The 13294-nt window shown below is 23.2% G+C and overlaps 1 protein-coding gene across 1 annotated transcript in view; it reads left to right on the top strand.

The window, feature by feature from the left end:
- The window catches only part of LOC117171064 (cytochrome b-c1 complex subunit 2, mitochondrial), a 32142-nt gene that overhangs the window by 4455 nt on the left and 14393 nt on the right, over window positions 1-13294 (top strand). Inside the window, exons 3-4 of the mRNA XM_033358113.1 lie at window positions 3754-3945; window positions 8091-8307. Coding sequence (XP_033214004.1) covers window positions 3754-3945; window positions 8091-8307 — 409 coding nt within the window. The remainder of the gene's footprint in view (window positions 1-3753; window positions 3946-8090; window positions 8308-13294) is intronic.

Here is a 13294-nt window from a genome sequence, read left to right on the forward strand (position 1 = left end):
TGTACAGCCCTCGGACTCACCAAACTATTGACACTGTTTGACACTTTTTTTAGCGATGTATTCAAATTTTTTACTAAATTGTTGAATTTCCCAGCCAGAGACGAATTCTCTACAAAAAAGTTGAAATTTCAGCCTGAAAATACTCATTTTAAATACAAAGCAGTTGAATATAACCAAAAAAGACAACTTTTTAACAAAATACTTAAATCCTCAACTAAAACAAATTCATTTTCAACCATGCAGTTATATTTTTATTTTAAAAAACTGATTTTCTACTAAAAAACACGAATTATCAACTAAATACGTAGATTTTCTACCAGCTAGTTAAATTTTAAACCAAAGAATTAATTTTTTAGAAAAAATACGATTTTTTCAAGAAAATACATGAATTCTCACTCAAATAGTTGCATTTTTAATTAAAGAACAACAATTTTCGACCAAAAAGCGAATGGTTTAATTTTCACTTTAAAAAATTTATTTTCAATAAAAGGCAAACGAATTTTCTAAAAGACTTCAATTTTTTAAGCCAAAAAGGCGTTTTCTATAAAACAGTTGGATTTTCAACAAGAGTTAATTTCCATTTGATGTTAAGGTTTTTTTGCTAGGTAAATGTATTAATAATTTTGATGTTCATTTTTTTTTTGCCTACTAGTCTAGAATCAATATTTTTTTAATATTGATTTTTTCACGATTTCAAAAAATTGGATACTAAACCATTAGACAAAAAAAAATAACATCAAAATTATAAAATTATGAATCTTCAACCAACAAACAAAAATTAAAAGAAAGTAGTTAAACTTTCAATTAAGGTGTCGAATTTTCAGTCTAAAAAGATGAATTTTCAACAAAAAACATTTTAATTAAAAATACAAATAAGTTGGCTCTAACCAACAAAGACGAATTTTCTACAAAATACTCGAATTCTCAACCAAAACATATTTCCAAAGAAATAGTTCAATTTTTTATTTTGAAGTCGAAAATACGATTTTTCTACACATCAGGTGAATTTTCAATCCGAAAATGTGACTTTTCAATGAAAAAGTTAATTTCGATCTGAAATAGATTAATTTTTAACCAGGCAGTTGCATTTTTAACTAAAAAAGATTGAACTTCTACAAAAAGACATACATTTTCAAACCAAAAATATAAATCAAGAAAGAAACGAAGTTTCAATCAAATTGTTGAATTATTAAGCCAAGAAGATGAATTTTCAGTAAACCAGTATATTTTTTAACGAAGAAGTATGCCTTTTTAACAAAATTGTTGAATTTTAAACCAAAATAATTTAATTTTGAAACAGATAATAAACTTTTGAAATAAAAATGATGTATAGTTGGATTTTCTTATTGGGTTATTTTAATTCATTTCGCACTCGAGATAAAAAAATGAGAAAAGGGAACAAGAGTATGAAGCCTGCGATAAATAAATAGGAATTTTTGTAATTTATACACTACAAAATAACATTTTAAATAATCATTGAAGTTAATTTTTAAAACATGAAAATCATTATGACACTATTTTTACACTTTTTTTTAATTTGTGGCAGCTATTTGGTTGAAAATTCATGTAATTTGGTAATTTTCTTGTAGTAAAGTATTCTTTTACCTTAAAAATTAATCTTTTTGGTTTAAAATTATCTTCTTTAACAAAAATTACCCTATTCTATTTTGAATTGTAAATTCATCTTTTTTAAGTGAATTTTCAACTATTTTGTTAGAAATTAGATTTTGGGGGAAATTTTATTTTATTGAAAATATAATTATTAAATTTTTGGTTGGAAATTTGTCTATTTGGATAAAAAAAATTTTTTGTTGAAAATTCCACTACTTTGTTGAGGATTCATCTATTTTGTTGAAAATTCGCCATTTTAATAAAAGGTGAATATTCATGGTTTAAAATTTATGTTTTTGGTCACAAATTTAACTGTTTGGTTGAAACCTAATCTACTTATTTAAGAATAAAACCATTTTTTTAAGTATCCTTTTTGGTTCAAAAGTCAACTATTTTCTTGAAAAGTCTTTTTTTTTTTGTTAAATTCAAATTTTTCTTAATTAAAATAAAAATATTTTTTGGTTGAAATATCAACTATTACATTTTTATGGACCGTTAATCTCTTTTGGTTAAACATTAATTTATTTCTGAAAAAATTAACAGTTTTGTTAAAAGGTAACTTTTTGACAGGGGTTCATCCTTTTAGTTTAAAATTCATCTCTTTATTTGTACTATTAATAATTAAATAAATAAAACTTTTGTTGAAAATGTGTTATTTTTTGTAAAGAATTACTTTTTTAAACTGAAAATGTAACCATTCCAGTTGAAATTTCATCATTTTGGTTGAAGATTGAATTATCTGTTAGTCTTTTTCAGTGGAAAATTAATTTTATTAGTCATTTTATTGTCAGGGATATTTTTGAATGTGAGGAAACTTATTCGAAAATATGCTCAAATTTGTTTAATTCGTAATATAAAGTTAAATACCAATGTTCCTTTTTTTTAAACTAGCCTTATATATTTATTTGGTTGAAAAATAAAGTTTGTTGTTGAAAATTGATATTTTCTGTTTGAGAATTGAATTATTTTGAAGAAAATTCATCTTTTTGATTTGAAAATTGAACAATTAACTTTTTTTTTAAAAAGGGGATTTTTTTGGTTTGAAATTCAACTGTGTCGTGAAAAATTCATCTTTTTAGCTTGAAAATGCAAAAAGTTGGTTAAAGTTTTTTCTCTCTCTTGCCTAAACCATTCCTTGGTAGAAAATGAGCCTTTTTTGTTGAAAGATCGTATTTAATTGGAAAATTCATCTATTTTAGTATAAATTTCATTTTTTTTTAGTTTAAAACCCATCGGTTTGGTCAAAAATTAATCTGTGCTGGTTGAGGATTCAGCAATTTTGTTCAAAACACATATTTTTTGGTTGATGAGTTATAATTTCAGTTTAAAATTGATCTCTTTCATTGAAAATTGAACTATTTTGATGAAAATTTGTATATTTTTTTTTATGAAAATTAATTTTTTTAACTAAAAATTTAGTTATTGTATTTTTTGTTCGAAAATTTATATTTTTAAATGAACATTCAAATGTTTGATTGAAAAATCGTGTAATTAAAAATAAAATTCAACATCTTGTTAGAAATTTCTTCTCTCTCTTGACTAAAAAATCTTTTTTAGTTGAAAATTCGTATTTTTCTGTTGAATTCAACTGTTTTTTTTTCTATTTAAAATTAAGATCTTTGTTGGTTGAAATATTATCTTTTAAATTTGTTTGGAATTCATCTTTTTTTGCTTGAAAATTTTATTACTTAGTTGAATGTTGAACTTTGTAAAAAAATCAATTTTTTTGTTTAAAGTTTTATTTTTTTAATAAAAAATATATCACTTGATTGGTTAAAAATTAATTTGAAAATGTAAGTATTCTAATGTTGGTTGAGAATTTATCTTCTTTGGGTGAAAATTCATGTATTTTTTTTTTTTTTAATTTAAACATTTTTGTTGGAGATTCATCGTGCAGTTGAAAATTTATCACTTCGGTTAAAAATTTAACCATTTTTTTGAAAATTCTGTTAAACATTTTTTTAAACACAAAATTTTACCATTCAATTTTTAGTTAAAAATTTATGGTTTTAATTGAAAACTCAAAGGTTTGGTTGAAAATTCATTCTTTTTAGTAAAAATTTAATCTTATTAATTGTTTAGACTTAAAGTCCACATTGAAAATCATTATGTAATGTGTGATTTTGAAATGAAATTTTTCAGAGCTGGTTCCCGAAATGAAACCTATGAGACTCAAGGAACGTCTCATCTTCTTCGAATAGCTGCTGGACTAGGCACAAGTCGTTCCAGTGCTTTCGGAATAACAAGAAATGTCCAGCAACTGGGGGGAAATTTGACGGCGACTTCCGATCGCGAGAGCATTGCATACACTGTGCAAGTCACGCGCGATAAAGTGTAAGTCGACAATTACCACGAATACTCAGGGTTGTTACAAGTCAGAGAATTCTGGAAAGTCGGGGAATTGAAAACTGGTCCCGGAAAGTCAGTAAATGTCAGGGAAAATCTGAAAGAGTCAGGGAATTTCCGATAAACTCAAATTAAAATTTAGGAGTGATCCAAAAATTACGTAAGGCGTTATTATAAAATTTAGCACCCACAGACACAAAATCTTAAAAGGATTTTGTAAACTTATGGAATGAATCTGTTAATTAAACAAAGACGGAACCTCAACTAAATTATATTTTTAAAAGAAAAAGTGTTAATAATAAGTAAGTTTTGCAAAACGTATAATTTGAAAGAAAAATAATTTTGGACTGAGAATTCATCTTACGGTTAAAATTTTTATTTTTCAAGTGACGAGTTATTAGAGTGAACTCTTTCTCATTCTAATGGCCATTCATTGAAAATGTATCTTTTTTAGTTTTAAATTAATTTCTTTGGTCGTAAATTTAACTGTTTTGTTCAAAATTAATTTTTTTTTTAATTGAAAAACAATTTCTTTTATTTGAAAATATAACATACATTTTTTTGTTAAGATTTGATAGTTTTTGGTTGAAAATTCCACTATTGGTTTGAGAATTCGTTTTTTTTTTTAGAAATTTATTCTGCTTGGTTAAAAGTTCGTTTTTTAAAAACTATTTCTTATTTTATTTAAAGTTGAGTTCTTATATTTTTTTTAGTTGAAAAATCATGTGATTCGTTGACAATTCATCTTTTTGGTTACATTTTTTTTAAGATTCATCATCTTGATTAAAAACTTATTTCACGCTTGAAAATTTAACAATTCGTTCAATATTTGTTTTTTCTTTTTTGGTTAAAAATTTATTTTTTAACTGAAAATGTAACTTTTTTATTTTTGCTTGAAATTTAATCTTTTTTAGTCGAAACTTCATTTATATTGTTTAAAAATCTAATTTTTTGCTTAGAATTAATCTTATCTTTTTTAAATTGAACTACTTGTTGAAAACTAGAACAACTTTAATAAAAATGCATTTTTTGTTCATTATTCATCATTCAAGTTCAAAAAAAAATTTTTTGTTAAAAATTTACATATTTTGTTGAAAATTATTATTTTTTGTCATGATAACTGAGAATATAAATGTTCCATCTTGCTCAAAAATTGATCTTCTTTAGTTAAAAATTCAACTATTTTGTTAAAAATTATTTTTTTATCTTGTCAAAAGTTGACTTTCATGATTGAAAATGTATCCTATTGGTAGAAACTTCAACTGTTTCGTTGAAAATATTTCTTTTTCCGTTTTTATTTAATATCTTTGATTTAAGATTTAACTTTTTTGTTCAAAGTTCGTTTTTTAAATTGAAAATCAATTTTTTTTATACTGAAAAGGTAACTATTCCATTTTTTGTTAAAATTTGACATTTTTTAGTTGAAAATTCCATTGTTTGGTTAAACATTTTTTTTTTTTATAAATTTATCCTTATTGGTTGAAAGTTCTTTTTTATTATCCTAAAATGTTACTATTCTATTTGAAGTTGAAAATATATTTTTTTTTCGTTGAAAATTCAATTATTGGTTTAAAAATTTTATTAATGAAGTGACAAGTTATTACAGTGAACTCTTTCTCATTCCAATGGCCATTCGTTGAAAATGTTCCTTTTTTCGTTTTAAATAATTTTATTTTTTTGTAAATTTAACTGTTTTGTTCAAAATTCATTTTTTTAAATTGAAAATCACTTTCTTTTAATTTAAAATGTAACTACTCCATTTTTGGTTAAAATTTGATATTTTTTAGTTGAAAATTCTACTATTGGTTTGTGAATTCGTTTTTTTGTTTAGAAATTTATTCTGCTTGGTTAAAAGTTCGTTTTTTTAAAAATATTTCTTATTTGATTTAAATTAAAATTTTTTCTTTTTTTATTTGAACATTCGTCTTTCTGGGTTCAAAACTTAAACTATTTTGTTTTTAATTAATTAATTATTTTACTGAAAACTTAAATATTCTATTTAATGTTGAAAATGTTTTGTTTTTTTTTTAATTTAAAATTTAAGTATTTGGTTGAAAATTCGTGTTATTTACTCTAAATTTGTCTCTTTTGTGGAAAAGTAATCTCATTAGTTGAAACTTCATCATTTTGGTTAAACAAATTTTGTTTATTGAAGATTCATCATCTTGATTAAAAACTTATTTCACGCTTGAAAATTTTTTGTTTAGAATTAATCTTGTATTTTTGAAATTGAACTACTTGTTGAAAACTAGAATAACTTTAATAAAAATGCATTTTTTTGTTGATTATTCATCATTCAAGTCCAAAAAAAATTTTTTGTTAAAAATTGAACTATTTTGTTGAAAATTCTTTCTTTTTCTTCCGCCAAAAATTAATGTTAACTGAAAATAAAGTTTTTCCACCTTTGCTCAAAAATTTATCTTCTTTAGTTTAAAATTCAACTATTTTGTTCAAAATTAATTTTTTGTATGTCAAAAGTTGACTTTCTGGGTTGAAAATTTATCCTATTGGTCAAAAATTCAACTGTTTCGTTGAAAATGTTTATTTTTTCGTTTCAAGTTCATTTGTTTGGTTTAAGATTTAAGTTTTTTGTTCAAAGTTCGTTTTTTAAATTGAAAATCAATTTTTTAAACTGAAAAGTATACTATTCTATGTTTTGTTCAAAGTTAACATTTTCGAGTTGAAAATTCCACTATTTGGTTGAAAATTTATATATATATAAATTTAACCTTATTGGTTAGAATTTCATTTTTTTAACTGAAAATGTTACTATTTTATTTTAAGTTGAAAACGTTTCTTTTTTTTCGTTAAAAATTTAATTATTGGGTTGAGAATTCGTTGAGAAATATACTTTTTTGTTGAAAATTCAAGTGTTTGGTTGAAAATTCGTCTTGTAGGATTGAAAAGTTCAACGATTTTGTTGATAATTCTTCATTTTGATTAAAAATACTTTTTTGTTGTTGAACATTTTAATGTTTTATTTAAAATTCGATTTTTTTGTAGAAATTTAATCTTTTCGGTTAAAAATTCATCTCTTTGGTTACAAGTTTAACTATTTTGTTGTAAATTAATTTTTTTAATTGGAAACTTAACTATTCTATTGGAAGTTGAAAATGTATCTTATTTATTTGAAAATTTCACTATTTGGTTGAAAATGGTTTTGTTTTTTATTTATAAATTTAACCTTATTGGTTAAAAGTTAATTTTATTAACTGAAAATGTTACTATTCTATTTGAAGTTGAAAATATATTTTTTTTTTTTCGTTGAAAATTCGTCTTTTTGGGTTGAAAAATTCAACGATTTTGTTGATAATTCTTCTTTTGGTTAAAAATACTTCTTTGTTGTTGAACATTTTAATGTTTTGTTTAAAACTCGATTTTTTTGTAGAAATTTAATCTTTTCGGTTAAAAATTCATCTCTTTGGTTAAAAATTTAACTATTTTGTTGTAAATTAATTTTTTAAATTGGAAACTTAACTATTCTATTGGAAGTTGAAAATTCAAGTATTTGGTTGAAAATTCGTGCATTTTGTTAGAAATTTATATTCTTTATTTGTGAAAAAATAGTCTCATTAGTTGAAACTTAACCTTTTTGGTTAAAAATTTGTTTTTCTATATTTGCATGAAAATCGATCTATTTTAGTCTAAAATTGATTTATTTTGCTTAAAAAACTAATTTTTTAGGATTTAAAATCCAATAATTTTAGTAGACCATTCATTGTTTTGTTTTGAAAAATCAACTTTTTGGTAGAAAAATCGATTTTTTTTGCTTTAAAATTAAATAATTATGTTGCAAATTAACTTTTTTTCAGTACAAGCTTGAAAATTCAACATTTTAGATAAAATTTTTGTTCTTTCTGGACTGAAAAATGCTTTTCGGCTAAAAATTCTTATTTTAAAGTCTTAAAGTCTTAAACTAAATTAGAATAAAAACTTTTTTTAATTAAAATTATAGATCTGCCAGGTGTAAGGTTGTTTTAATACCGAAAAGAAACATTTTTAACGGTCAGGCAAAGTGAAAAATAGGTCGGAGGAAAGTCAGGAAATTTCTTAATTTGGATTTTGTAGCAACCCTAATATTTCAAATATAAAACAACAATTGAATAAATTCTTAATTTTGGTTGCAAATTTAGTCCTCAAGCGTTGACGTTCTTAGAGGATGTCGCGACTCGTCAAGTATTTAAACCTTGGGAGATTTCTGATGAGACCCCCAGGTTACGTTACGAACTCTCGACAATACCCGAGGTGAGTCGGATTATCGAACTCTTACACAAGGCTGCTTATCGGACAGGCCTGGGATACTCCCTTTACTGTCCAAAAAGGCAAATTGGAAAGATCAGTACTGAAACTGTAAGTGAAAAAAAATATTTTTATACAAATACTAATATCACGTATTCAAAATATTCTTTGAAATCTAACGATTTTTTTATTAAAAATATAAATTTTAGCCAAAAAACATATAACACAACGTTAGTTAAGATTGTAAATCTCCTTTTAAACTGATTTTTTGTTCATCACTGATTATCAGTGAAGAATGTGATCATCACCTAAAATTGTTAAAAAATTGTCAATCTTTTTTTAAATCTGAACCCAATTTCGGTGAAAAACGCTAGCTTAATCGACAATTGCACACAATCTTTTTTTAAATTTAATTTTCTAAATTAAAAATACAAATAGTTTCCGATATATAAAAACTAAAGTAATATAAAATTGTAAAAAGGTTCTAAATTTTGTTCAAGCTATAATGATTTTTGTAGGAAAGTAATTTTCGATTTAAAATCCCAACTTAACCTGAAATTGTTTAATAACTACGACATTTCTTTGAAATCTAATAATTTTTTAATAAAGATTTCAATTTCCGGTGAAAAAAACCCGAAATTATTTAATCTGGTAAATTTTATTATTTTAAACAAAAATATAATGATTTTTCTTTAAAATAAATAATTTGCTGTAAAAAATTTGAACGTAACCCAAAATTGTTCCAAAATTGTACATCTTTTTTGAAGTCTGAACCCGATTTCGGTGAAAATCGCTAGCTTAACCGACAACTGTACACAATCTTCTTTGAAATATAATGTTTTTAATTAAAAATATAAATAGTTTCCGATATAAGAAACTAAATTAATACAAAATTGTTAAAAAGTTCTAAATTTTATTCAAGCTATAATGATTTTTGTAGGAAAGTAATTTTCGATTTAAAATTCCAATCTAACCTAAAATTGTGTAAAAACTACGACATTTCTGCGAAATCTAATGATTTTTTAATAAAGATTTCAATTTCCGGTAAAAAAAAAAACAGAAATTATTTAATCTGGTAAATTTTATTATTTTAAACAAAAATATAATGATTTTTGTTTAAAATAAATAATTTGCTGTAAAAAATTTGAACGTGAAAATCGCTAGCTTAACCGACAACTGTACACAATCTTCTTTGAAATATAATTTTTTAAATTAAAAATATAAATAGTTTCCGATATAAGAAAATTAATACAAAATTTGTAAAATACTGAAATGTCTGAAAGTGCCAATTTTCGATTTAAAATTCCAACGTAACCTAAATTTGTTAAAAAATTATCATTATTCTTTGAAATTTAATGATTTTTCAATACAAATTTCAATTTCCGACTGAAAAAAAACACAATACGAATTTGTTCAATCTAGTAAATTTTATTATGTTGGACAAAAATCATTGTATCTAAATTAAATGATTGTTTCGAAATATAAATTTCAGGCGAAGCACAACAACATAGCCTGTAATGATTGTAAAATTGTAAATATTTTTTCATATCTGATAATTTTGTATTAAAAATGCCAATATCTTCCGACGAAAAACACTAACACACCAGAAAATTGTTCAGAATTGTAAATCTTATTCGAAATATAATGATTTTTGTTAAAAATAACTAATTTCCTGTGAAAAATCTGAATATAGCCTAAAACTATTCAAAAATTGTAAATCCCTAATTGATTAAATATTCTAAACCTTGTTCAAATTACAATGATTGCCATTTTAAAATACCATTTTTTGGCCTTTAAATCCTACTTAACCTAAAATCGTTAAAAGTTGTGAATCTTCTTTGAAACCTTTGTTTAAAATTAAAAATACCAATTCTGACGAAAAAAAAAAAACGAACTAAATCCAAAATTGTTACAGGATTCTAAATTTTGTTCAAGATATATTGTTTTTATTATAGAACATTTCAAACGAAAACACTGACATAATCCGAAATTATTATACGATTATAAATCTTGTCGAAAGTATAATCATTTTTGTTTTGAAATACCTATTTTTGATTTAAAAAAGCTAACATAACCTGAAATTGGTTTAAAGACTAGATTTTCTTCATATTATAATGATTTTGCTAAAAAAAAATCAATTTTTGATATAAAACGCTAACATGGCCTAAAAATGTTAAAAAATTATTAACCTTTAAAATCTATAATGATTTCTGCTTAAAAAACTGTAAACGATATAAAATGCCAGCAAAATCGAAAAACGTAAATTGTTGAAAAAATATTTATGTTTCAAATCTAATAATTTTTTATTATAAATACCCATTTCTGATGTAAAACGCTAATATAACCTAAACTTTAATAACTTTTAATATCAAACACCATTTTTTTTTGTAAAATTCTAACATAGCCTAAATTTGTTCAAATTTGTGAATCTTAATTGAAATCTTTTTTTTATATTTATTAAAAATACCAATGTGCGACAAAAAAAACACTCACACAGTCTAAAATTGTTAAAAGCTTCTAAATATTGTTCAAAGTATAATGGTGTTTCTTTTAAAATACCAATTTCGTGTGTAAAACTCTATCGTAACCTAAAAAGGCTAAAAGCTGAAATATATTTTCTTTTTTAAACCAAAAATACCAATCCTGACGAAAAAGACTAACATAATCATTAATCATATTGTTAAAAGATTCTGAATCTTGTTCAAAATATACAAATTTCTATTATAAAACGCCAAGTTTTTGTGTAAAATACTGACATAACCTGCATTTGTTAAAATGTGTGGATGTACGTCGAAATATACTTTTTAAATTAAAAATATTAATTTCCTGCTAGAAAAAGCTAACATGGTCAAAAATTGCTAAATGATTGTACATTTTGTTCATAGTGTAATTATTTTTGTTGTGAAACTCAATTTTTAGTGTACAACGCTAACTTAACTTAAAGTTGTTGAAATTAGGAATATCGATGATAATTTTCGTTAAAAAATTCTAATTTCTGGTGAAAAAACTAACACAACCTACAATTTATAATAATTTTAAGTGTTCTTCGAAATTTTATAGATTATGTATTCATTTTTTTATCTTATACTAATTTCCAGCAAAAATCATTAACATTGAAGATATATATTATTTTCAATAATTCATATTGTTAAAAGATTCCTAATCTTGTTTAAACTTTAATAATTTTCAATATCAAACACCAGTTTTATGTGTTTAAGGCTATGCAGGGTGACTGTTTAATCAAAGAACAAAATTCCCGGTTTTTCCCTGGTTCGCAAATATTTTTCCCATCAATAAAACGTAAAAAATCGAAATATAAAGCTAAAAGTAAACGTACAAGTAATACAAAAGAAACAACAAACTAAATAATTCAAATTGGAACTCTTGAATTTTTAACTTTTAAAATTGAAGTTTAAAAGTTTTTAAATTCAAAATTTTTTATTGAATTGTTCAATCATTTACACATATAAAGTGGAAGGTACTAACAATTATCAACTGAATAATTTCAAGTTTAATGAATTTAAACTGCAAAATTCAGAATTTTTAACATTCATAAATTATAGAGTTCAAAAACTCAGATTAAGTTCCGAAAATATAAATCTAGGTTAACATTTTCAATGCTCTAAATCAAAGAATAAATCAATTAACTTTAAAAATGGTCAAAATTATATTATTCAGTTATTTTAGGCTAATAAATCTTTTTAAATTTCCTTTTTTTTCTACTTAAAAGTTCCTAAATTAGAATTTAAATCATTTTTATTTTAAATAGTTTAGGCATCCTTGAAAAACTTAAAAATAGTATTTCCAATCTTGAGAAATCTAGAAGTAGTTACAAATTTTTTCAAATTTAGCTTTATTTTTGAAAATTTTTTCAAAACTTCTCAATAACTTTAGAAATGAATTGAATTTGTCCTACAAATTTTAGAAAATCCTGCTTATTATTTTTAAAAACAATCAGAGTAATTTTAAGAGATATTTAGAATTTTTAAAAAGATTAAAAATTAATTTAGAACTTGAAATGATTTCAAAAATTTTAACGGAGTGTGTTTACTGAAAAAATTTGGTTACACGTATCGGAATTTCGGTGCAAATACTGACAACCTAATTTAAAACAAAATGTAGATTTTTGCAGTTTACAAAAAATTTAGAGGCTTTTTAAGAATTGTGAAAGGCTCCAAACGAATCAAAATATTTTCTTAAAATTCCTAGGAAAATTGAAAATGATTCTTCATTTTGAAAAATTATTTTAAGAGAATGTTCAAAAAGATTTTAAGAGAATTCCAATATTATTAAAAACGACCCAGGAAGAATTTAAGGGTTTTTTTTATTTTTAAGATTTTCTAGAAATTGCAGGAAACATTTTATTCAGTTTAAAATATGTTTCGAAGTTCTGAATTTTTTTTCAAAAACTTTGTTTAAATTACTTGATATCATTTTAAGTTTTTAATTAATTTTGAATCTTTTCAAAACTTCTAAATCTCTTAAAATTACTCAAATTTTTCTAAAAATAATACGTGTTCAATTATTATTAAAACATCAAAATTTAACAATTTCGCTTACAAATTGAACATTTTATTAAGTAGAACAATAAAAATTGTAACGTTAAAATGTTAAAATCTTTTCGAAATTTTAACAATTCAAAGATTTCTATGTGAAAAATTTAAGTTTCAAATTGTTTACTTTAAAATATTTGGCTACAATTTAGTCGTCTTAAATTATAAGACAAATATTTGTAAATATTAAATTATTATCCTTTTTCTGAATCAACATTTTTTTTAATTAAAGGGGTTAAAAATGGACAGTTTTTAATACTTAAGGTACCGTTCCATTTTAAAAATTATTTATTTATATTTACAATTGATAAAGTAAAACTGTTTTTTATAAAAAATTTGCAACTTTAAACGTTTTTAATTTTTAATTGTTTAAGTCTTCAAGACTGCACGTTAAAATTCTTTAGATTGAAAATATAAGCTTAAAAATAAAAATCTAAAATAGAGAATTATGCTGCATAGTCTCGTCCTCTAGATCAATTGTAGTAACGCTAGTTGCTCGATCCAACTCACAGAATTTTAAAGCCGCGCGCGCAAAATCAATTCTC

This window comes from Belonocnema kinseyi, chromosome 4 (assembly GCF_010883055.1).
Source record: "Belonocnema kinseyi isolate 2016_QV_RU_SX_M_011 chromosome 4, B_treatae_v1, whole genome shotgun sequence".
Classification (NCBI taxonomy): Eukaryota; Metazoa; Arthropoda; class Insecta; order Hymenoptera; family Cynipidae; genus Belonocnema; species Belonocnema kinseyi.